At 44.0% G+C, this 24,969-nt stretch overlaps 1 protein-coding gene across 3 annotated transcripts in view; it reads left to right on the plus strand.

Annotated features, from left to right (window-relative positions):
- Window positions 1–391: 391 nt before the first annotated feature.
- The window catches only part of col16a1 (collagen, type XVI, alpha 1), a 68,340-nt gene continuing 43,762 nt past the window's right edge, over window positions 392–24,969 (plus strand). For all 3 annotated transcript variants that reach the window (XM_084563379.1, XM_084563381.1, XM_084563380.1), the window contains exons 1-5: window positions 392–742; window positions 7,655–7,782; window positions 17,352–17,420; window positions 17,500–17,617; window positions 24,644–24,767. In XM_084563379.1, coding sequence (XP_084419505.1) covers window positions 7,707–7,782; window positions 17,352–17,420; window positions 17,500–17,617; window positions 24,644–24,767 — 387 coding nt within the window. In that variant the 5' untranslated portion in view covers window positions 392–742; window positions 7,655–7,706. The remainder of the gene's footprint in view (window positions 743–7,654; window positions 7,783–17,351; window positions 17,421–17,499; window positions 17,618–24,643; window positions 24,768–24,969) is intronic.

Consider the following 24,969-nt stretch of genomic DNA (forward strand, 5'->3'; position numbering starts at 1 on the left):
AGCTTTAACATAGACAGAGTTGAAGCCGAGACTTCTTTACCCCTCCAGTATGCCATGAATCAAACAGTGAGAGGTGAGGGGGAGGGGAGGGGGGGTGGAGATGGAGGGAGATGAGGAGGAGTGGGTGAGGGGTAGGGGGTAGAGGGTAAAGAGAGGTTAGAGGCCTGGAACAGCTTGGTGGAGAGATTAGAGAGACACCCCAGGCTTATTTTCCAGAACTGTGGACAAGGTGATGTCACCACACGTTTCTCTGAGGAGTCTCCCAACATGAGAGAGAAGAGAAGAGGAAAGGGGGGGAAGGAAGGGAGAAACGGAGGAATGGGGCTGTTGAAAAGTGACTGGTTAAGAGACAAGCAGGAGGGAAAGACAGAGACCGAGAGACAAAGTAATAAGAAACCGGAGGGAGCGACAGACCTAGAGAAAGCAAGGAGAGGGTGGGAGAGGGAGAAAGGCGCTCGGGATTTAGTAGCAAGAGGGAGAGAGAGAGAGAGAGACAGAAAGAGGGGAGGGGAAAAGTTAGACACGGACAGTCTTGCAGCAACTTTTTTCTCTTTTCCTTTCTCCGTGCAAGAAGCCCTCAAGAAAAGAAAAGAAAAAAAAGTCAAGAGGGACAAAAACCTTACTGGATTATTGCGCTTGCATTGCAGTGCGCGCATTCCCCAGTCCGCTTCCTTGGACTCAGACGTGCATTTATTTACGGATTAATGAGGTCGCACATTTGTGGATTTCTCCGCAGTTGAAGGTATGCCTTTTATGGACTTTTGTGAAAGTTGTTGGCTTTAACATATTGGCAAAAAACGACAAGGCTACGGTTTGTAGAGTGTGTGAAAACTTTACGATGAAAGGTTTGCAAGATGGGTAAATGCCTCACATGGGAATATTACAGCCATGCAGTGGATGACCAAATATATACCACAAATCCACTGTGAACCCACTGCTTATCCAGAGTACTCTAAACTCCCTATATCTCCCAGTGGAGATCATTAAAGTTATATCTCCTCAGTGGTCCTGACGCATGGTACTTGTAGTTGGATTTTGTGAGAAACTTTTTTTTTTTTTAAAGCACTGCTTGAGAGCCTCTGGCAAAAGTGATGCTGATTTTCCCCTCATATCCAAGCCAGGCCTGGACACATCACATAACGGCCTGTTACTATAAATCTTTGTGGCTGGCATCCAAACCCCGTGGCATGGAACAGTTTGAATCATACAGATAGCGGCCGATTACAAAACTAAACATTGTCAGAGTGCTAATCTGGCGTCTGTCTTCAAACTTCTTTCCTCTACCTGGGGGACCAAAAGGGAAGTTCAGAGAGGTAGACTTGAATGCCACAGTCACATCTGCTTTCCTCATTACTCAGCTATCCTGTGTTTGCTGTCTTTTGTATCCTGTGTGTGCAGGGGCTGCACACAGACACACAAACACAGGCTCCTAGGGTTTCCAAGGGAAACATTTCTTTTTTTTCGTTCTCCCGCCCCCACACCACAGAACGAAATGTTCTGTTTTAAATATTTTGCATGCTCATCTGTAGTAAACATTAGTGATCTTTTTTTGGAGTGGCCATTTTATCAAAACTGTTATCTCCCTTATATATTACAAAGGGTATAAATCGTTGAGGCGGCAGTGCCTCTAGGGAATTGCCGCAGTAATAGTTTCCTCTCTTTTCTTGAGACAGTAGGAGATATTGCCCCATTAATGTTACAAATTGATGCCCTTGAATTTAATTACACATTAAGTGTTGCTCGCTTAACTTGACTGCAGGCTTCCTATAGAATCCCCCTGCAGTATCTGTTTCACATATCCCTGCGCTATGAGCCTGCAGCAAATTGTGTAAACCGGCTGACTCTTTGCTCGCACGGGTCAGCGGTGAAGTGAATATTATTGCATATCAGAAACGTACAGTCAAGCTGAAGGAAGGCAGCGGGTCATCTGCTCGCTGCAGGCTGAGTCAGCCGTGCATAGCATGGGCTCGGGGCCAAGTAGGTCGTGTCATCAGATTCGGACTCACTTGGCATCATTTTTGCGAGTTTGCGAGTGGACCGAAAACATCCATGGAACTTCCAGGTAGCTCTGAGCAAATGTGTTGTTAAAGTGTATTTACCACTCCCTACTTTTGCTGGCCGCCTTCTCGCGCACAAATATTCAGTTAAAGGCCTTGAACGATGCCCAGAATGTAAGACCAGTACAAACTTGCCCCTCCTGAGTGTCATACAGGTCTGGGTATTACCTGTGCTTGTTTGAAAGTTTCTATTGCTCCCGGACAGTGGATATCTGAAGTGCCAATCAAAGCCTCGGGGCATCTTTTAGTTAGCTTTTTTGCACTCCTGTTCTAACAGGAGTACTCTCAGGGTGGCTTGAGCCCCGTCCAAAGCTTCCTCTTTAGGAAGAGTTTGCCTGTTCATGTTGGGTCCAGCAAAAAGAACTTTGGAAGGCATCAAGCAGCACACTGACAGATATCAACTTTTGTAGGAGTGTGGTTCTATGAAGGGAGATGTTGGTCTGCTAGCCAGTGTGTTTGTCAGAGCCCCGCCAGACTGGAATGTCTTTGATTCTGTACTGATATTCTTGGACCACAGTGGAAGAAACCTAATGTCCTAGAATCTCTCAGCCCCCATCCTTTCTTTAACGCAACGTGCAGCTCAAAATCTTCTCTCATCTTGTGAAATGTCAACATATACGAAGTGCTTTGGCTCAAAATTTGACATAGGCTCGAGATTCGGTTTGAGGGAGACAGGGGCTACCACCTTGAGACCAGGGTCAAAAAGTATGACAACAGAGAAGAGCTGCACAAAAGCAAAGCCATATGTAAGATGTGCCAACTAGAGGTAAAATATTGTTTTGTGAAAATGTCTTTCACAACTAAATAAAAGTGTTTGGGACTGAAATTTCTCTACAAGAATCGATGTTGAATGGAACTAGGACCGTGTGAATCAGAATTAAATCAGTTCAGGAAATCAGTAGGGCGGATTCCATTGACTGTATGATCTCCTGTCTCTTCCTGTAGCATCATCATGAGTTTCACACCTGTGGTTTTGAGAGAGATGCCTCAGCAACTATCTGCATGAAATTTACATGTATGCTCCCCGCAGGACTAGTTCTAATTACAGTCTTAGTTAGAATTTGGTTTGGTAATGGCATTTCCACCAGCATCAGCTGCATTTCTCTAGTGCTAATTAGGAAGTGCTAACATGCTAAACTAACAAGGTGAACGCGTGTCATTATACCTGCTTAACATCCGAACATTAGCACTATCAATGCGCTGTATGCATGTCAGCACAGAGACATTAGCACTTTGCAGAAAGTCTTGCTGTGCAACAGTACAGCCATACAGAGATGCTAGCGAACATTCATTTCAGGAATGCAGTTCATGCAGCAGGCCAACTATAATTTCTGTTCTTTCACAATAGGAATCAAACCCTTACTCAAATCAGCCCTGCAAGAAGCATTTTGTAAACAGCAATTGACTTTTTGATTTTCCAATTGAAGTTTTGCACCTGGTTTCCCTGAAGGTAAAAAAACACCAACTCCCCGTTTAAGATCTACTAACAACAAAGGCTGAAAAGTTGCATTTGAACTCACCGCAAAGACTACCCAGCTAAATTTCCCCGCCTACACAAAAGGAATTAACTCTTTTGGGTAACCGGAACAGCTACTGTACTATTAGCTGGGAAGGCTAGGAAGCGAGGAAATTGTCAGATGTCAGTGTCAACTTATCTGTACAGCATGTTTTAATACAAAGAATGTTGACCAAAGCGCTGTACAGAGTAGTCAAGGCGTGTAACAATGTATAAAACATCAACACACAGTCAACACAAAAGCAAAGACAATAAAGAGTATTAACAACGCTGTTAAACAGTAAAACAATAAAAAGCCATGATAAAAAGAACAGTTCTCGAACTAAATTAAATGCCAAAGAATAAAAGTTTCAAGACTCAAGATTTAAGAAGTTCATGGTCATATACACAGCAAAGGTTAGATAGATAGATAGATAGATAGATAGATAAAATACAAGGATAAAATAAAATGAAAAAAGACAATGCAGTGGAATTCTGAGCCTGCCTAATATTCAGGCCTCGTCCACACGTACGAAAACGATCTTTTCCCTCTCCGTTTTCGATCATCGTTTCAAGAAATATCCGCATCCACACGGATCCGTTTCAGCACGACCGAAAACGCTACTTCATATTCCAGGCCTATAGGTGGCGCTGTTTCAGTTTCAGAAATTCACCAAAAACGGAGAGGAAGAGGCGGAGCATGCGCACAAATCTTGAGCGCTGTTTACAAATCGCCTTTTTTGCTCAGCGTGGTGGCACAGGAGCATGATATTTTGCCCTAGTAACTCTAATAGGCTCAATATCTTCTCCAGCAGGAAAACTAGCATGTAGTCCGCCATTGTTGTTGATGTTGTTACGAGACGTCTCGCGGGATGTGGAAGGCTGCTCGGGAGTGTGGCGATGACGTCAACGTTTTCCCCGTTTTCGCCGTCCACATGAAAACGCAAGAGCTGCGTTTGCGAATTTCTCCACCCTGGGACCCGTTTTCAGAAAAGTGCGTTGTAGGGCTATGCGTTTACAGGATACGTGTGGACGAAAGGCCAAAACGATGAAAAACTTCTGCGTTTCGGCGTTTCGGCGTTTTTGCGTTTCCGTGTGGACGGGCCCTCAGAGGCAAACTGTTTCAAAGTTTTAATATTAGCATCTGGTAGCTCACAGCTAGTGGCTGCTAGTATTTCCGCTTTCCCACATTAACCACGCCCACTTCCAGTTTCTGACCAATCACAGAATAGTTGTCGGACACCAAAACAACTGCCACAGACACTCACGGCTGACCATCAGCTTTGCTTGTCACAGCCACTGTAGTGCATGGTGGAGAAGATCTTGCACCTCTGTGAGTGTGCCTGTGTGAATACTGTCAGACTGACTTCATGTTTCTGCTCTGGGACCAAATTTATATATCTCTTGTATCTCTGCCCCTTTCTCCTTCTGCAGCATACATGCTCTACTGTATATAAATGTGTTTCTGTGTTAATGAATGTATTCGTGAATGTCTCCCCTGTCCACTCATTATGCAGGACCTCCTTTTTTTAATGGTCGAATTTCAAGCTGTTTTATTATTATTTTTTTTTTACTGCACTTCACTATCCATCCTCTGCTCAGAGGGGTTTCTCTATGAGAATTCAGTTAGGTTCACAACCCGGCAGGCCAGTCAACAGTATGTTTTCACAGCACAGCAGCAAAACCGCTCTTGGAGTGCGTGTTTGTATTTGTGAGATAGCGCTGGGAAGATTGGAAGCAGATAGCCTGTGAACGAGCCGTCTATCAATCTCCTTGCCGCAGCATGCTGGCAGAGACAGATGGAAAGGCAGTGACTGACACATTTGCTCCGGGTTCTCCCGTTTAAACAGATGCAAAGTATTCCAAACAGTGGGCTACTGGTTTCGCTGTTATTTAATCATCCACGTCTGGGTGCCTAATAAGCAATTCTCTTGACGGGCTATCGAGAGGACATGTTTCATTTAACTCTGTCAGAGTGGGTTCCTCTAAACAAGCCTGTGTTGTGGCTGTTGTTCCATCTGTGAGCGGTGGCAACGATGATGAAATGTATGACAGCAAAAATTGCTACGCACTGAGCGCGGATTGCTTCTATTGTTATGTAGGACAGTATCGGTGTGTGCATTTAACCCCCCCCCCCCCTCGCTCTGAAAAGAGAAAATAAACATCTGGAACTACATCCAAAAAGACTTCTAGAACCGCTTAGCAGCTCTGTATCTTCAAGGGAGACAGTCAGTCGTTAAATAAAAAAATAGACAAAGGAAAGACATCCAAACTGAGGCTAAAAATAGGGGCTGTGTGATTATGGATATCTGTCCCCACTTCTATCCACCAGCTCTTGTCTTCAGTTTTATTGGTCTGGAATGAGTTCAGATCTCTCATTGTGTTCTTTCCTGTATTGGCTCCACACACAGTGACCCGATCACTCACAGGCCTGCTTACCAGGCTCACTGCCAGCCCAGCGGCCAAGCCCGGTGGCCTAACCCCATCCCGGCTTTATCTGCTGCAGCAAGCCGTGGATGCGGTCCAGAGACAGGAGGAGAAAAATAGACATCCATGGCAACATATATAAGGAAGCCTATTAAATAGTTTTGGATTGTGGCCAGATAATAATAGCTATGGCCTGTGTTCACCGCACTGTCATGCATTATGTATTATGTGCAAACTTTTGTATTATTGCGATCATGTGGCATGAAGCCTGTAATAATGGCCTGCAGAGAGCTCGCACACAGCAGTCTAAAGCCTTTGATTTAGCTTCCACCCGTCTCACTGCGGGAGGAAACGTGTTTTTAAACTATTCTCACCATTTAGCTCAAAAGCTACTTCCACCTAAATAGTGCCCACGCTGTCAGCAATTGTGCACACAGATAATTTGTGTAATGTGCATGTTTGTACAAGTTAATCTAGGTTCTTAACATAAATTGATAACCTTTTAATGTGTAAAAGGAACAATGAAAGCCACACTCTGACTCAGCAGTCCCCAAAATTGAATGCACAATGTGGGGCATGTCAAGCTGTCCTTGTTGTTTCGGAACATAATTTGACACACTGTCCTCCACCGCAGTGTCTGTTAACTTCTCTGCGCAGACAGCCGGGGTCAGGCTAGACGGTATTCGCACCGTGTCCCCGGCCAGGCCAGAGCACCACATTGTGTACCCCCGGGGGAGCGTGAGGGTCATTTCTCCTGGCAGACGGGACAGGTGTGTGTACAGAGACACAGTCTGCTTGCCTGCCTGCCTGCCTGCCTGCCTGCCTGGAGGGCCCTGCTGTACCTGTAAACACCGCAGAGTTATGGGGTCCTCGCACATGCTGAGGGCAAGTCCGGGTCGGCTGGGACGTGTTTATGCGACTGGAAGCAGGCGGCGGTGTGTTTATGCATGCGCATTCTTGTGTGTGTTTAAGAACGGAGCTTGTAGTAAGGGAGAGGGACAGATGAGACTAAATACTGTGATTATTTCCACGTGTCATGCACTTTAATCTCTGCATGTGTGTGTGTGTGTGTGTGTGTGTGTGTGTGTGTGTGTGTGTGTGTTGTTTGGCCACGTGGAAGCATCTGGTACCATGCGGCCTTGACTCCACTGGAATAGTCTCCAGATGTGTTTGTGTGTTTTGGACCCATTGTCTGTTTGTTGCTGAACCAAGCAGCTTTCATGTGTGCGTTTTGCTGTGTTGTCTTATTATGCCGAAGAGAGCAATATGTGTACTTTATTATTATCTTGGATTTGTTGTATGATGATGTGTGTGTGTGCGCGCGCATTTAAGACATATTTAAATTTGCGTGTGTGCGCATGTGCCGCAGCTGCCCAGTCAAAGGCCAGCCAGATGGACAGGATAATGACTATGATCAGACTTTATAGAGTTACACTCCTTAATGAGGGACATTGCTGCTTAATTCATATGCCGCTAACAAAGCTCGCATCATACCACATAATTAACACATCAACTCTGGCTGGCTCATAAATATACATCAACGTCTATTTAGGAGTCAAGCATAATGTGCAGCTGTCGGAGGGGCGAGCAGACTGGGTGGCGTGCTGACAGAAAGGAGGACGGGGTTCGACTTTTTTGACTTTCCCCTTTTTTTCCCTGTTTGTTCGTCCATTAGCTAGTGGCTGAGGTGAGGCGAGGTGAGGCGGCGTTTTTGGAGGCGTGGAACCATGTGGCTTCTCTGCTGCTCCCTGGCTCTGCTGGCATTCAGCTTCGGATCATGTGACACGTTGACGTCAGAGCAAGGTAAGTTACCCCTGCTCGAGTTTGGAACATACACAAACGGTGGTTTTGTGTTATGAAAGGAAACGTAAAGTTCAGAAAGAACTAGATGTCTTGCTTTTACAGAAGGTATAGTTTGCAGGCTCTGTTGAGTCAAATTGGCGATATTCTCATATCTGAAGCTACAGTCAACTGCTTTCACTTCCTGGAAGTGTTTCCCTGCAGGTTGGTTAGTTTAGGCTGGAGTGAACATGGCAACCACACTCTATTCCTGAACAAATCAAAGAGCTGACATTGGTTAGAAGCGGAGGGCTTATCCTGTTTGCAATTGCTCCCCGGAGAGATTCACTTGCGGTGAGAACACGTTAGGCACAGACCTATACGACTGCTATTTATAAGCTATGAGGATTATATAACCAAGCAGTCTACCTGATTAGGAACATGTTGTAAGCCTCCAGATCTTCCCTCTACAGCAACAGTGTGTCTTCTCAGCATATAGATGCCCAAACTGAACATGCTGGGTAGAGACTGAACATGTTTTCTGAAGTCCCATTTTCCTGCAATATTATGACCAATTACAAAACTGCTGGCTAGAACTTTGTTTTGATTCTTTTGTTCTGATTGCCAACATTGTAACAAAGGGTATCAACCTCGGCATTTAGGCTGGAAACAGCTGCCAGCTCGAGATCGCTAATATTTTCCAGCTACTGGTCTGTTTCAAATCAAAAACAGTTGGCTGGCTGTCTTATATTTAATGAACACTTAAAAAGGTTTATTAATTGACAAGACTAAAGGGAATTGGGGGACAAACGGAGGAAATTAATCAAAGGGACGGGGTTGGAGGAATCAAATGAGTTGATGAAAGATCTTCAGGTGTAGAGACCCGTGGGAGTAGCCAGAGCCTGATCCTATCCAGAAATGCAATGATTGTAATAGTTCAAAAGCCATTTACTTGTCCACGTCTCTCCGTGTCCAGACAGGCTCGGAGAATTCATGTTCCTTCAGACTCTGTGTATCAGATGTGTACAAAGATGTTTAACACTGTGGCCTCGAAATCATCCCGCTGACTAGCATTTTGGCGGTGCAATTACAGAATTAATTTCTTCTTGTATCTTTGTCCAAATGCCAAAAAGTAAAAGGTCACAAAATTGTGCCTTCTGGACGCAAACCAATACTTCTGTACGTTACAAGCTGGAAGTGTGTGCTTGACCAACTTGTTACACTTCCCACCCATCTGAATTAGATGGAACTCCCTCAGGCCGGGTGTTTACATGCGCCCGTACGTGTGGCGGGACTTGAAGCTTTCGCGGAATGCAGTGTAATCACAGCTTATGCGCATTTGATGATGCTGGCCGTTGGTAGCAGCGTGGTTAGGCTGTGGTGAGGAGGCAGGCGTGTTTTACCATGTGCGGTCGTGTTCCTCTTCAGCGGCCATCAATCATTCCGAGGTTGTGTGCTCGCGTAGAATAAAACATGAATCGAATGTTTACACGGATTCTAAAATGCTAGCTTATGCGTGAGAATATGCTGCTTCTGTGCAAGTGTGAGCGTGTGCGCGAGATGGAAATAGACAACCGAGGAATCGAGAGGGGGGAGAGGTGAAGAGAAATGTCTTTCATTGTTTTGTTTTATTTATTTATTTGGTTGGACTGGACTGTCACACTCCCTCCTCACGCTGTCATTGTGTTCTCAAGGGCCGGGTCTGTGATATCACCCGGGGGGTGGGCCGAGCAATCCTCGGTAGTCTGTGGAGCTCTGAAGGGAGCTTTGTGAAGGAGGGAGTCCCCCCCCCCCCCCTTGGGAGACCCTAGTCGGAGCATTTCAGATGAGACTGAGTCAGCTTGCAGCTCCCCTGGGTCCTCCCCTCCAGTGGCTGGAAGAAAGCGCCTTCTCAAGTGCAGCCATAACACTTTGTCACAGCAAGCACCACGCACACACACACACACACATTACACACACACACACACACCATCACTATTCCCCTGACTCCACCAAATCGCTACTTACTTGTAATTTGCTGACATTACAGCAGGAAAGCAGGTTTAAGTAAAACCGGTGTTGAAGAGTCGAGCCGGATGATTGCACCGCAGTGCTACAGTGTGTCAGGCAGAGAGACTAGCCCTCGTAGTAAAATTAAATCGCAGAATTTCTCTACCTTTGGGAAAGTGTTGCTGATATGGGTGCTTTTTTTTTTTTTTTCCTGCTCCACGGACCTTGTGAAGTCTGAAGTAAAACGTTTAGATATTGATGTGTTTTGACTCGCTTTTTCTCTCCGTGTGATCTCAGTTGCATGTTTTCTAGTGCCAGCGAGTGCAGCAGCCATAAATTCGCTTGCAGAAGTTAGAGATGAAAAGCGGCATGCAATAAAAACTGTCTGCAGAGCAGACGTGTTTAAGGGTATAGCTTGTCTTACAGGATATGCATAGATGATAAATAAAGTGACTATTCTATGTCATGTACAGTATCCATTCACATAAAGTCTATTATATACAAAACAGTACGGTAGAAGAAAAAGGCATATTAAAAATATAAGGCCATCTTTGTTGCCATAGCAGTGCTGTTAGGTCAGAATGGGGGGCGGGGTGGTTGATGACTTTTCCCAAGGATGTTTAAAGATGTTTTATTGGTGTTTTTTTTTTACTACAGGCAGCAGCTGAGCAATGCAACATTATCAATCACCCTAATAAAGTTGATATTGCAAATATGTTCGCAAGCAGCCTCACACACACACACACACGCACACACAGGATGGCAGACATTATGTCAAACGACACAATATCATTTGCCCAAGTTCATTCCTGTGAAATGCTCGTAAATGTGCGTTATGAGTCAGGTTATATCCGTGTGTTCTTGTCAGGGAGTACTGAAAGCAGTCCAGAGGCCTACAAGGGGAAAATGAGTGAGCTCATCCCCTTGAAGTGCTGTGTTTTAAGTCTTTCCACTCCTCTCTGCTGCAATTTTATCTATCTGGAAAATAACCAGGAATGTTTTTTCTCTCTCTCTTTCTCTCTCTCTCTCTCTCTCTCTCTGTCTCTCTCTCTCTATCTAATTTGCCCAATAGGGCAAGTAAGACACACACTCTCTCTCCCTCTAACTCAAGCCTTCCTCCTTTCAAATCACCCTCTCTGTTTGCCATTTTCCCCGCATGTTTAGTTCACATAGACCATACTGTACTTATTGAGTTGAATCATTCACTACATCACCAGCATGACCCTCTCCTCCCCATATGTTGCGTACCATTAATAGATCCAGGTTCTGGAACACTCTCTCTCTCTGAGTCTCTGACTTTCTGCTGATCAGCACTCCAGTCCAATTATCTTGGATTGCCACATTGTAAAGCAGATTCAATAGCTACTATGCCCTCTCTTATTACAAACCACAGAGCACACACTCTGACACCGCCGGCACACATCCGACCTCTTCCTCCTGATGAAAACGCTCTGCAGACTCTTTGCTGCGGCGAACACAGAATTATATCCCAGGCCTCACAACAACAAGGGTCTGGAAGATAAGAGCACTGATGCCGTGACCTTATGAAATTTGTTAAATATCACAAGCAATGCAAGAAAGGTCACACACAACTTACTTAAGCCAAGCTATTGCAGTAGGTCAGCTTGGGATGAGTGGATGATATAAATACACATAGTCCTGTGTCACAGTGAATGCCTGGATACTATGCATTTGTGTAGTCACAGGCCTCACAGAAGTTGTATCTGATTTCCCTAACTGTCTGTACAGTGTTGCATTAATCAAACCATCCAGTTGCATTCTTACCTGACATGTTTTACTTGTACTCCCTCCAAGCTAAGTGTGCTTTAAATATGTAAAAGCAGCATTTCGCCCCTTTAAAGGCCTTAAATGTCCCAAATATTTTATCTTTGGCAAGATGGAGGCTTGGGCGAACACTCACAGCAGTGTGCCATATGACTGCCAGTTTAGTATCATTACCTGCCTTGGCAAGACTCAAACGCAACCCATCAAAGAGGAAGTGAACCCAGCCAAGACCATCCAATCTCTTTAAGGCTACATGCAGCTACTAGCAGGATCCTGGAGTGGCACTCATACTTTGTGCTAATTAGCTTGTCAACAAGCAAATGCTTTCCTTTGATCGCAGCTTGAGAGGAAATGGGGTTCAGGTTCCGCACTGTGTCCTCTGCCACACTGCCAAGTACACAACAGTCTACTGAAATACCATGCATCCTCTGAGCGTTTGTTTCTTCAGCATTAGGAAAAGGCTGACCCCCTAACAAATACACACAGCATCTAAACTGATTTACAGCTTCGAAAAAACACTCGTTTTAAAATAGTTTTCAATGGGGCCTCACCATATGCAAACACATACGTATGCTCTTGAGTTATCGGAAGAAGCATCCTTAATCCCCAATTCTTTGTTCCGAAGCCATCTGCAAATTGATCAGACCGACATAATATAGCTTTACTTCATCACCCTAAGCTATTTACAGCTTAATGCCAATATGTTAACATACTAAAGCTTCACAATTCAGTCTGGGAGATTGCAAGACACGGTACAGAGCTTCTTGCCTGATGTGTTATAAAATCACTGGCATCTTACTCAGGGATGACTAAGAATTATTAACCAACCCTCCAGGCTGTCAGAATCTTCATAAAAAGACAGTTAAGTGAATATCAATGGTTTTGACAGAACTTAAATGAAGACTAATGTGCCGAGTCGCATCACATTTCTGTGCTACGTATTCATAAAATAGCCTAATCTGTTTTAGTTACAGTCTTATTAGATAGATGGCGGTAAAATGCTCCCCATTTGCATAGCAGTGCAATAGAATAACTCTGTTTGCTATTGACACAGGCCTATTGGAAGCCAATTGGACGTCTGCAGCACAGAAATAAGCTATGAGAATGTAACACACTCTTAAAGGTCGTATAATAATAATAGGACGCAGGGCTTAGTGAGCTCATAAAGTAGCAAGGCTAGGCTAACATTAATTAGAGCTGAGACTGTAGGCAAACTTTGAATTTAGAATGTGTTTAAAACATATCGGGATGCACACTGATCAGGCAAAACATTATGAGCACCTTCCCTAATACTGTGTAGGTCTTGTGCCTTGTCCAAGACACTTGTGACTCATCAGAGAATGGGCATTGGCCTTTTGAGGGTGTCCTGTGGTGTCAGTAACAGAATGTTGTTAGTGGGGGCCTTTGGGTCCTATGGGTTGAGGGGAGGGGCCTCTGTGGATCAGGCTTGTTCCAGTGCATCCTACAGATACTTGATTAGTCTGGGATCTAGTGAAGTTGGAGGCCAGGTCAAGACCTCGTGCTGTTTTTCATGTTTTTTGAGTTGTTCCTAAACTGTTTTTGTGCGTGTGCCTGTGTGTCATTGCAACGGGGTGGGGGTGCCTGGTCTGGTCTAGGTGAGGGGTACATATCTAAGTAACATCCACATGAATGCCAGGTCCAAAAGCTTCCCAGTAGAACATTGTGAACATTGTATTGTCACAAGATGGTCAATGTTATTTACTTCTCCTGTCAGGGGTTTTAATGTTGTGCCCGAACGGTGTATATATCACGTGCTGTTATTACAATTCACAGGGTGCACTCATTGGCCACTAGGTATACCTTGCTAGTACCGTGACATTTTTTATGGCATATATTCAACAAGGTGCTGGAAACAATCCTTCCATATTAACATGTTAGAATCACATGGTTGCTTCAGATTTGCCTGCTGCCCATCCGTGATGCAAATGTACTGGTCCACCACATGGCGTCACCGAGGCATTTTCTCCCAGAGAACTGCCGCTCACTGGATATTTTCTGCTATTCAGACCGCTCTCTGTAAAACCTAGAGATGGTTGTGCATTAAAATTCCTGCAGATCAGCAGTTTCTGTAACACTCAGACTAGCCCGTCTGGCACCGACAACCATGCCACATTCAGAGTCGCTTAAATCACCTTTCTTCCCCATTCTGATGCCTGGTTTAAACTAAAGCAGATGTCTACTTGGCTAAATGTGTTGAGTTGCTGCCACGTGGTTGCCTGATTAGATATTTGCAATAACCGGCAGTTGAGCAGGTGTGGCTAGTAAGTTGGCCAGTGAGTGCAGTTACGAGTGGAAGGTAATTCCAGCTAATTTGCATTCCCTGGCTTAGCTGTTGCATATTTAGCAACAACTAGACAAGCTCTAATCCCTAGTAAAATGGCAGAGATATGGCAACGCATTTTCTATCACTTCTTCTTCATTGAGCGGTTTCGGTTTGCCATGGCTTCAGGCAGTTGAGATGGTCAACAATTCTTAGATGGTCGCCAGAGGGACAACAGCATTTCAAAGAAGCCTCTTAAAGCCTAATTTCTTTATCCTGGAATAGAACACTGTCAGCTATTCGTAGCGTCACCTCAGAAGAGAAAAACATAGCCTCGAGAGTACTTGTCCAGGTGGGCAAGTTGCTTTTCCTCAAGTGACACTTCACACCTCCCATTACCTTTTTCTTTTTCCACTTTCCCGTGTTCCTTCTTCTCTCTCTTTCTCTCTCTCTCTTTATCTCCACCTTCCTCTGTCTTGTGTTTTTTTTATTTTTTTAAACTTTTCACTGTGCTGCCTGCTTGCCTGCAGCCAGAATCTCTCCTGACAAAACCTTCATCTCTGTTCTCTGTGACGGCAAGGTTTGGGTGATGAAAAAGCAAAAAAAAAAGAAAAAAAAAGAAAAGAAAGCAGAGTAAGCAGCGATGAAAGGTAGATCTTACCATATCTTCACTGAAAAAAAAAACTGCGATGGGCGAGATGTGAAGACAAACTCATGGCGTATGTGCATATACTATATATATGTGTGTGTGTATGTGTATATGTGTGTCTTCGTGAGGCAGCACAGTGCACTTTGTGCTGAGTTAGCAGATAAGGTTTCTGGATGGACCAGCCAAGTCATAAATACTGTGTGTGTGTGTGTGTGTGTGTGTGTGTGTGTGTGTGTGTGTGGAGAAAGTCTGTAAGATAGAATGAGTTAGAGTTATCAGAGGGCTCAGGAGAATCATACTTTCTCCACAAGAGTGTATCTGTTGTCTGGAATTAACATCCAATCCGCGCAGTGTCTTTAGCTTTTCTCTCAACTTTCACTCAACTCTCCGTATCTTCTCTGTTTGACATCAGCTTGATTTGCACCAGGCAGGCAGGCAGACTGAAATATTCAGTGCTCAGAAACAGAATCTTGGCAGTGTATTTTGGAACCATGAAAAGCAGAAGGTTCGGGGTGTCAGGTGATGATCCTGATAGAAGTCGCGAAGCGCTGAAAAGTGATTTCTTTCGTTTTTTGAGCAGGTCTACACGAAATTAAATTCCTTTATCTTTCCATTAACTATGGAAGTCGCTTTTGGTGCGACCCCCAGATGAGGTAAAGTGTTATCATTGTTGGAAACGGGCAGTATGTTGCCACTGCGAGGCATTCTGTTCTGGCTGCTTCGGTCTTCGTCACGTTAATAGCGACAATCAATAACGTTCTTCAGTCAAACCCTACTTGGACGTTGTGCCTAATCATAAGTTTTATGTTCTTGTGCGCATAATTGACCATTAGCTGAGCCCCATCCTTCTTAGTTAATGTTGCTAAACCTATCAAGATATGCGTTCTCAAACCATATAAATGTACAGCAATTTGCAATGATTACTGTGGAAGATTTGCAGCTCAAAAAATAAATAAATAAAATAAAATGCAGTAATTTCAGAAACTAGTCTTTATTTCAACCATTAGTATACAGTTATGAAGACATAGGTACACTCCTTGGAAATTGTCTTTTCAACACAGTATTTGAACGCACATTGTCTACAGATAAAGGTCATACACTTCGACATACGTATAACATTTGGCAATCATTTTCATAATTTAACAAATCAATAAATCAACAAAACAAGTCACCGGAGGGAATTTATGAGCATCATTACATTTATCCAATTAATAAAATTAGAACTGGATGTCCCAGATTAGATGCCAATGATGAGGCCCCTGCTCAGGGAGGCAAAACCTGACTTATTTAAACCTCTGACATGGATGGTGTACTCTTAGATGTTGAAGAGTGAACTGCCATCGTGACCAACATCTCTCATGATGGTCTGGAAAAGCATTCAAATCAAGCATTCCACCTCTTCAAGGATTCAGTAATTTCGGGTAGAGACGTCAAATGACCTCCAATCTCCAAAGATGTCAGCAAAATCCAACCCAGGAGGAGATAATTTGATGCAAAAAGTCTCCAAGAATCCCGAAACTCTCATGTTCTGTAAATCTGCTGGCGGTGAAATCAGGAAGAGATTGCATGAATTTGACCTGCGTGAGAGGCATGGCAGGTAAAAGGATTTGCTTTCCAAAAACGAACATTAGAGCATAACTAATGTTTGCATTGTAGGCAAAGACCTGGTCTTTTGGAATAATGCGCTCTTGACAGATGAGTCAAAGACAGAGTTGTTTGGCCCAGACCAAAGAATCTCAGATCGATTGTTAAGCGTGGCGGTGAAGATGTTATGCCTTCTGGCTCTTCACTGCTTCAGGGACTAGGTAGATTCCGGGCTTTAATTCTGCACAGTATCAAAGAGTGCTTATAGATAATCCAAGGCAGCCTGACAGATATTTAAAACTGAACCGGATGTGGCCCTCTCTGTAAGATAAAGATCGTAAGCAAAATCACCAAGGAATGGCTCGAAAAGAAAAAAGAGGATTGAAAAAGACAACTTCCTTTGTTGTTTTAATTGAGTGCAGGTATATCATATCTTTCTGTATGCTCTGTTTCAAAGAGGATCAAATGTATGCTCCTTCAGATGTGTTGAAAAAGTCAACCGTTTATTTATAAAAGGCGATGCAAGTGTGACCGGCCCTCCTCACGCACAGGGCAGCACTGAGTGAGATTAAATTAAAATATATAACCTTCAGCTTTGGCACAAAGCACACATGAATGATTTAAAATATTTCTGACAGCTGAGAGAGAAGGTGATTGAGTTTTTATTTTCGGTTAACACAGTGCACCACCTGCTTCCAGAGTCTCTGCAGTCATACTTAGGGTTCTGAAAAACTGCACCCAGTGGAACATCTTGCTCAGGGCCGTGGTCCTTGGCCCCAAAGAGATCAATTAACTGTGTATCATCGTGATTCACAGGGTCTACTGGTACCGGCGCAGTTTTTCTACACATCTCACATCCCCTCCCCTGTAGGCAGGCAAGCCTCTCTGACAGGCAACACTTTTCTCTGCAACCTCCCCTGACAGGGTGAGAACATATCCATCAAACGGAGGCTACCGTGACAGACATGCTTGGTGCTAGACAACCTGTCAGACTGGGTTGTGTTCCGCTCCGCGCTGCTTTGCCCTCATTTCATCTCGCTCTCCGTGTTTTACACTCTTTTTTGGACCTTCCATCATCCCCACCAACTCCCTTTCGCCCCGATCAATATTTCTGTTACTTTCTAATGTATATATGTTTGAGGTTGCTGGTCCTCTCTTGCACAAATTCCGCCCATTTCAAGTGTCAGATGTTACATTTCACTTCTCCAATGGCTTCTTTACATGTCGCGATCTTAAAGTACATTTGCTGTTTGCATTCTCATTTTTTAACCTTAACCCTCTGTGCCATCTTTTTCGTTTCCACAGATGTGCAATGCCCATCCTTGCAAGTGGATGACTGGAAGTTCCCTCAGACGACCAGGCACAATATCACTGGTAAAAAGACGTGCTCGAAAACACACATCTCGGTTTTACTCATTTACGTGGGTAGCTGATGAGTGCCTGTTGTTGGCAGGTTTTAATGTGGTGAGGCGATTCTCCCTGCTCAAGAGTTCAGATGTCAAGAAGATCCGCAACCCCCGGGGACCCGTCATCCTCCGCTTGGGCAAGGCGACTTTCCTACGTCCCAGCGAGTAAGTTTGCCATCATCTCCTTTTCTGCGGCTTGCTCTTCCCTCCACCACCTACAGACAAATGCACAGCGTTAGATGGTGGGGGAACGTATCACAGAAAGACGGGAATCTTCTGCAGGATTTTCAACTTTTCTGTAGGCTCATGTTGACAGGTCTTTTCTTTTTCATGCTATGCCTGAACAAAAAGAAGAAGCGGAGAGACTGAACGCCCTACGGCTACTCAGCCTCTGAACCCTCAGTCAGTGTGTCAGCGCTGTCCAGTGGCTGTTGTGTAAAAGAAAAAAAATCTTGGCAAACCATACACTGTGGGTCAATCGTTGATTGCATTTGCAGAAATACCACTTCATTTCCCTGTGCGCTGACACTGGCTTGTAAAACTGAACTGCAACAGCCTTTTGGTTTTCCGGTTGTAACCGCATACACTTATTATAACTAGGTCTCATAATGAAGGGGCTGAACTTATATTCCCTAGCAGAAAGCATTGAAGTGATGTGTTAATTAGAAGGCACGATGCAGATGCCAGCAGAAAGATTTAAAAGGTTAAAAAAAAAAAAAAAAAGGGTTTCAATTTAATCGCTGCATTTGAGAGCTTGTTCTGAACTTGTTTCTGGTGAATAGACATGCAGCCATAAAATCCAGCAACTTTCCTCACACTACATGGCTCTGCCGCTTGACATGGTGTAATTATGCCTGCCTGGGTTTTTCGTGTTGTTGTTACACGGCAGCGGGGTGTAGGCCGGGTTTTCGAATTGTGTGACAATTTCTTATTATGCGCTGGCTGTTTTTCCTTCCTCGTATTTGTTCTTTTTTTCCCCCCACGTCTTGTGAATTATAGCTAGTTTCCAGACTGCCGAGCTCCTCTCTGCCCGGCGATAAAGCAGTTTGCAGAACTCGCCAATTGGGTCAGTATTTTATCATTCTGTCCAGCTCCGCTCGCTTGAAGGCCCGATAAATCTGTCTACAAAACACTCTTTTTGGGCTGAGACATTTTGTTCTGAAAGCGTCACATATATTGTTTGTCACAGTTTTAAAAAGCAGTTGTTCTCCAAGAAAACATGGAGAAAAAGTACGCAGAAAAGAACTGTCACTTCTCAGGAAACCAGCATCTTTGGAGTCAAACAGGAAAATCCAAGAGGGTTTTGTTTTTGCCTCTAACCACACAGCGAAAGAGCGGGAACGCCGTTCTCGAGCCTTTCTCTGCTGCTGGTCTGGGATTTTGTCAGGGCGCGGCGTTTATTGAAATTGTGACGCCACCGTGAGCTTTGCTGTCAGCGTTATCAGCGGAGAGCGCTACCTGGGTGACTTCTCTTTAACTGAGACAGAGAATAATCAATGTTAGCACATCAGCCTCGCCTGTTGGCTGCCTTTCATTCCGCTCGACTCTATACATAGAACCCGCCGCCTTCCATCCGTGTTTCTCGGAATGACTAAACAAAATCTGAGGACATGTTTGCCTTTTGTGCATTTGCCTTTTCACTTTTTGCCCCCCCACCCCCCGTGCCTCGCCTGAGAAGCAGATAAAATCAGAGAGCGGCGTCTGTTGACATATGTTAGTAATAATTCACCTCTTTTTTTTTTTTTGTTTATTTGCGTTTAGTCCTTCAGATTTTTAGATTTCATCATTTATTTTTAAACTTTCAGGCGTTTGGAGAAGAAGAGTGGAGGCGGAGGGCAGATTAAGGGATGTACTGGTGAGGAAGCAAGGGGGTTAAAGGTTCAAATCCAGGCAATAAGTGAATCGGAACAAACCCTCAGGCATGTTCTATGTTTTTTTTGTCTCAGTAGCGGTTTGAGCATGTGCATGTGTTTCCTCAGCCTTTATGCATACGCCTATGCAATCGCAAGCCTGTGTGTGTTTGCACTGTGTAGCAGCGGCATTTACATTAGATTTTACGCCATCCCCAGTCCTAGAGTATTACTTTCTGCTGTATCTATGAAACTCTGTAATAAACAGCTGCCTGTCACTCAAGCAGCTTTATAATTCGCAGCCGGTGAGGTCGCGCGGAAGTGCGAGGCGCATGTACAGTAATTGGAAAGCGGCGTTTTGCTTTGTATCAGAGGCTAATCCATTCAGCTAATCCAGGCTAACACAAATGAGTGACAGCCAGATGAAGCCACTCGCCTCTCGCCGACAGTGAAACGCGCGCCTGTCTCAGCTGGTCACATGCATTTTAATTTTGGCAAAATGGGATTTGATTGCTCCGGGCCCGTTTCTTTCATGCGGCTACAGTGTGCAGAAGCAATTCTCTGATATAATGGCGCGCGGCCAAATGGAGAGCTATTTGTGACAGACCTCAAATGCGTTTAATTTGACGAATGCTATCACATAGCAAAAGGGGTACAATTTGCAGTTTGTTTGTACGTTGGCGCTACTGTTTTTAAAAAACGAAAAAGTCATTAAGCCCATCTGTAGAAATGATCCTTCTGAAAGATCAACAAACTTAAAGGCGACCAAAGATAATACTGCAAAGGTTAGGGCTGCGATGCCAGTAAAATGTTCCTGTCAGCGCTGAAGGATCATAAAGGGGCTGAGATGCAGGACTGAAATAAAATAAACAGAGACAGAAATAGTGGTTTTTATTGTCAGACAGTAAATACACAAAGGAGATCTGGGATATGAGTCAGTGAGGAGAGAAATATTTTCTTTTGAAAGCAATATTTCAACTTACATATGTGGTTTGGGGATAATTGCTTGTCTCGCTAATGCTGAATTTGTGGTACAGCAAACATGTTCAGACTATTGTTTTATGATTTACGCTAATCTTTGTCTTTTCCTCTTTTCTTATTCAACCTTGCAGATGAGAGCTTTCTATTGCCATGCATTTAGGGATGACGCTCAGTCAGTTTCTTGTGGTTGTTCATTCCACCACTTTGGCCAAGTCAGAAGAAAACGTTTGGATGCATTGCCATGGCTTTTCCACAGACATTCATGTCCTCACTGGATAAATCAAATCGCTTATTTAACATATTTAACTCTCAGTGAAACATCTAACAGCTAACGACTGTGCTGATGGATCATTTGATGAAATTTTCCACAGGCGTTCATGGTCCCCAGAGGACTTTAGGATTCCCCCGGCATTTCAGCTAGCACAAGCACTAGACTGACGTTGGCGGTTTTGAGTGAAATGTCTCAAATGTTCAATGGACGGCTGTGAAATTAGAGTTATTCCTTCTCCCCGGGGGTTGAATTGTAATCACAGAGGTTTACGGATAAATAATTGCAAAACTAATGACATTCCCATCAGCCTCAGCTGTATTCTGTGATTAGCTAAAGCTGGGCTCAGACTACAGGAGTTTTGGGAATATTTATCCCCTGGTTCACCCCTCCAGACAATCAGCAGAGGAGTCACTCGGTAGCAGGGTTCAGCCCAGATTATCTGGTAATGTGAGGGTTTACAGATCTTACTTTTAACACACTGTGTTGTCAAGCTACAGCAAACATTCGACATACCTGAAACAGATATTTAAAGTATCTGCTGAGTGCCATTACCTGACGATATCCACTGGGTCTCACATACATCTATTCTTCTGCCTTGATTCTTCTTCCTCCTTCTTCTTCTTCTTCTTCTTCTTTTGGGTTTGATTGGCTGTTGGCAGACCATCTTAGAGTTGCATTACTGTCACCTGCCTGACTGGACAGTAGATATACAGCAGACTGCTGCACCACAGTCTCAGCTCTGTGCATCCGCTTCCCTTGTGAGATCTTGTGAGATGGTGCATTCACTGCTCCCTGATCTTGCTTTCCATAGCACCGCTGCTGCTTTGATCACTTCCTGATTTCCCAAAGCACAGGCAGGCCAAGGCCATAAAAACAAAAGCGCATGCGTTAATTGCACGTTGAAAAAAAAAGAAAGAAGAAGCTATCGATCCTGTAGTTTTCTCTCGCGCCATTATTTCCATGCCTTCTTGTGTGTGCAAGTTTTAGATCGGGGGTTGTGACGGAACGTGATTTCAAAATCATATAGAATTTTTAAAACTTCTGCAGAGCAAAGCTTTATTTGCAAATGTTAGGATACTAACGCGCTAAAAAATAGACTGGATGGTAAGCATTATACCTGGTACACATCAGCACATTAGCATTGTCTTTGTAAACATTTTTTTACTCATGCTGTACCTGACTGCAGCCTCACAGGGTAGAATAGAATAGCATAAGCAGTCCAAAACCCCAAAGTGTTATTTATTTTTATTTATTTAATTTTTTTACCATAGTTACAAGGCACAGTGTTGCTATCTGCAAAGTTCATTTTCTTCCTGAAGTTCTTCATGTATTGATTAAAATACAAACAAAGACGAGCTAGCCATAGGGAAAAAAAGTTACAGTGGGTAACAACATTTACCTGCTTTGAACTACCTTCTTTCTTTTATGTGCCAGGTTCTAGCTGTTTAAAATTCCTTTCAGTTAGTTGTGTGTTATACATTCAGGGATTGTACTGCAATTGATTCCAGCACGGTTAGAACCCGGTGCAAGAATGCCTAGCCACCTCTCCAGGTGATTTTCCCATCTTAAACCAGAGATCTGCTTTTTTTTCAACTTCAGATTTCCTCTCCTCTACTTCCCCCGTGTCTCGCTGTCTTGCACGGACTCTCCTCTGCCTCTCTCTCCCTCTCTTTTTTTTCTCTAAACAAAAGAAGAAAAAGTAACTTTCTCCAAGAATTGAAATAGGTCCATACTGGCTGATTTATCTCCCTGTTTGTGTCAGTGTTTTTTTGTTTTTTTTGTTTTTTCCAGGGATTCTGAATGTAACAGGCCAAGGTGCAGTACTTCGAACTTAAAAGTCAATAGTTTGTGTGAGTGGTTTTGTGCCCTGCAGCTCGTGTCACTAATCGACACCAAAACAACTCTGTCCTCAGCATTGGTTTTTCTCTCGCTTCTCTCCATTCCTCTCTCCATCTCTCTTTCTGGCACACACGCTTTCTCTTTCCATCTTCACACGATACAGTATGTGATCGCCAGAATTGCTCTTACAGTATCTCTGCCTAAATAATTCATAAAGGACTATTAGTTCATGTCAAATTCTCATGCATTTTCATATTATACCCAGGATTTCTCATCCCATTTTCTCTCCCTCTCCGTCTTTATCTTTCTTTTTCTTTCTCTCCCCCCACATTTTCTCTTACCCACCTTTTCTCCCACTCATCCTCTCTTTGTTTTGACGTCCTGTAGTTGGCTGTTTTCCCTTGGATCTTCCCTCAGTCATAAATCACTGTCACCCCACTTCTAGGAAAGGGAAACCAGCTGCCAGCATCAACAATTGTGCGCGTGTGTGTGTGTGCGCGCAAAGAGAGAGGGAGAAATAAAGCAAGAGCGAAAATTTCAAAGTGTTTACCATCTCAGTGAGCATGCTTTTCACTGGGCTTGTTTGTGAACCCTTCATCTCTCAATACATCTGCACACTCCCATGCACTGAATATTTTGTGTGCCTACTGTATTTGTGTGCTTAGATGCCCTTGACCAAAACTGAGGGATGAGGCTTGCTGGACTGTATCTGCCATGCAAATGAATGCCACGGGGTTACACACATGGGCTTTGCGTTGTACTTTCTGGCTGCAGACACAAAATGTGCAGGTGGGAAAAAAAAATAGCAAAATGGAAAAAAACAGGAAAACAAAACCTGTATGGAATATTAAAAAAAGTTCACACAGAAGCGTAGAAACCACACACTTAGGATTAATGTGTCCCTGTAATCCCAAGGACATACAGGAAAGAGATATAAACCGATAACGGTTGTCTCTGCAGTTTGACTGCCTTTATTATATTGTAGATAGATCATGCTTTTCACACAACACACAATACATATGAATGGTGAGACTATACATTCTTGCACCACAGATGCACTTGTGCACATACACTTACAGTGCAAGTCTTGACAGACAAGGCATGCTATTTATGGTCCTGTATCTGCAGTCAGAATATATGCTGTGTGTGGCTGTAGCTAACCTACATTCACAATACATTAATCTGCCATTTCCCCAGTGTTCAGCGGTTGAAATATGAAAAAGATACATTTGGCTAACCACACCTTAGTGTCTAAACTGGCATCGTCAAATGCTTTATTTTGTTAAACCAAAAACCACTCTAGTGATCAAGAGTGTCATTTCACAAGAGTCAGGTTTGTAAAAGATTGGGTAAGACTGAAGGAGCAAGGCTGAGGCATTCTTACTTTTTGGGCCAGGACAAACCAAGTCGATGGTTTTCCAGTGTCGGGCCATCGGTGAGCATCTGGTGCGATAGGTATTTCGGTGTTGGGGTGTTGTGAGCATCTTTGGACCTAGGTCTTTCGGCGTTGGGCCATCTTTGAGTATCTGTGGCCCTTGGTTTTCCGTCGTGTCCTGCATTGCCGGCACTAGTCGGACATCTGTTGCTGGATTTGAAACAACGGCACAACAAGTCAAGTGATCTCTCCGACATAATTATAGACTGAATAAAATGGCCAGCCCTGTACGACAATCTGAAGCGTGTCCTAGCTTCCTTGCCTCCCAATTAATTGTAGCTCTTCTGAGCTTCCGGATCCCAAAAGTTATTTCATTTCATGCATGCGCACAATGCGTCGTTGTGTTGAACTTTTCTGCCCTGACAAAGGTGACACAAGGGGACATCACAGTCATTTATTGTCGTGAGTTCTTTGATGCCGATATCCCGGATGACCCTCCATTTAACTCATGATGCATAAAGTAGAGACAGGAACATCAGAGTTACAAAAATAAATGTTTACTCTATTAATTACATTAATAGCTCAAACAGATGACAAAGAATAAGGCCTGGTGGGCTTCTGCATCCGAAGGGGGTGAGTTCTCTCCACTCCTCTTCAGCCATGTCTTTTATCCACACCTTCCCAGATGTGGCTGGTTAGACTAATTCAGCCCATGCACCAGCCAAAGGCGCTTGCACTACGAGGGGCATAGCACAAAGGCTGAGAGGCTAGCACCGCCCACAAACTTTCTGGATAAACCTGAAGAAGTTAACATTGACATAGCTTCACAGCACATGTGAATAACTCTCTGACCCCTCTGAACTTCTGTGTTGCAGTCAGGTGTTCCCCCACGGCCTACCAGACGAGTTCACCCTGATCTTCACCCTGGCATTAAAGAAGGCTGCCCTGAGGGACACCATCTACCTCTTCCAGATATCTGATCAGCAGGGATACCCACAGGTGCAGCTCACTCTTTGTTTCCCCATCACCGGCTTTTTACGCATTCACCCGACCTATCTTCCCTCCTGTCATGAACAAGTTTGTTCCCTCCCTTGATCTTTCACCTTTTATTCCTCCTGCTTTTTGTCTCTCCATTCTCTCCGTCTGTCGTCTCTTTTTTTTTTGCATAGCCATCCACTTTCCCTTTCGATTTCTTTTCTCT

The sequence above is a fragment of the Chelon labrosus genome, assembly GCF_963514085.1.
Source record: "Chelon labrosus genome assembly, chromosome: 16".
NCBI classification, from domain to species: Eukaryota; Metazoa; Chordata; class Actinopteri; order Mugiliformes; family Mugilidae; genus Chelon; species Chelon labrosus.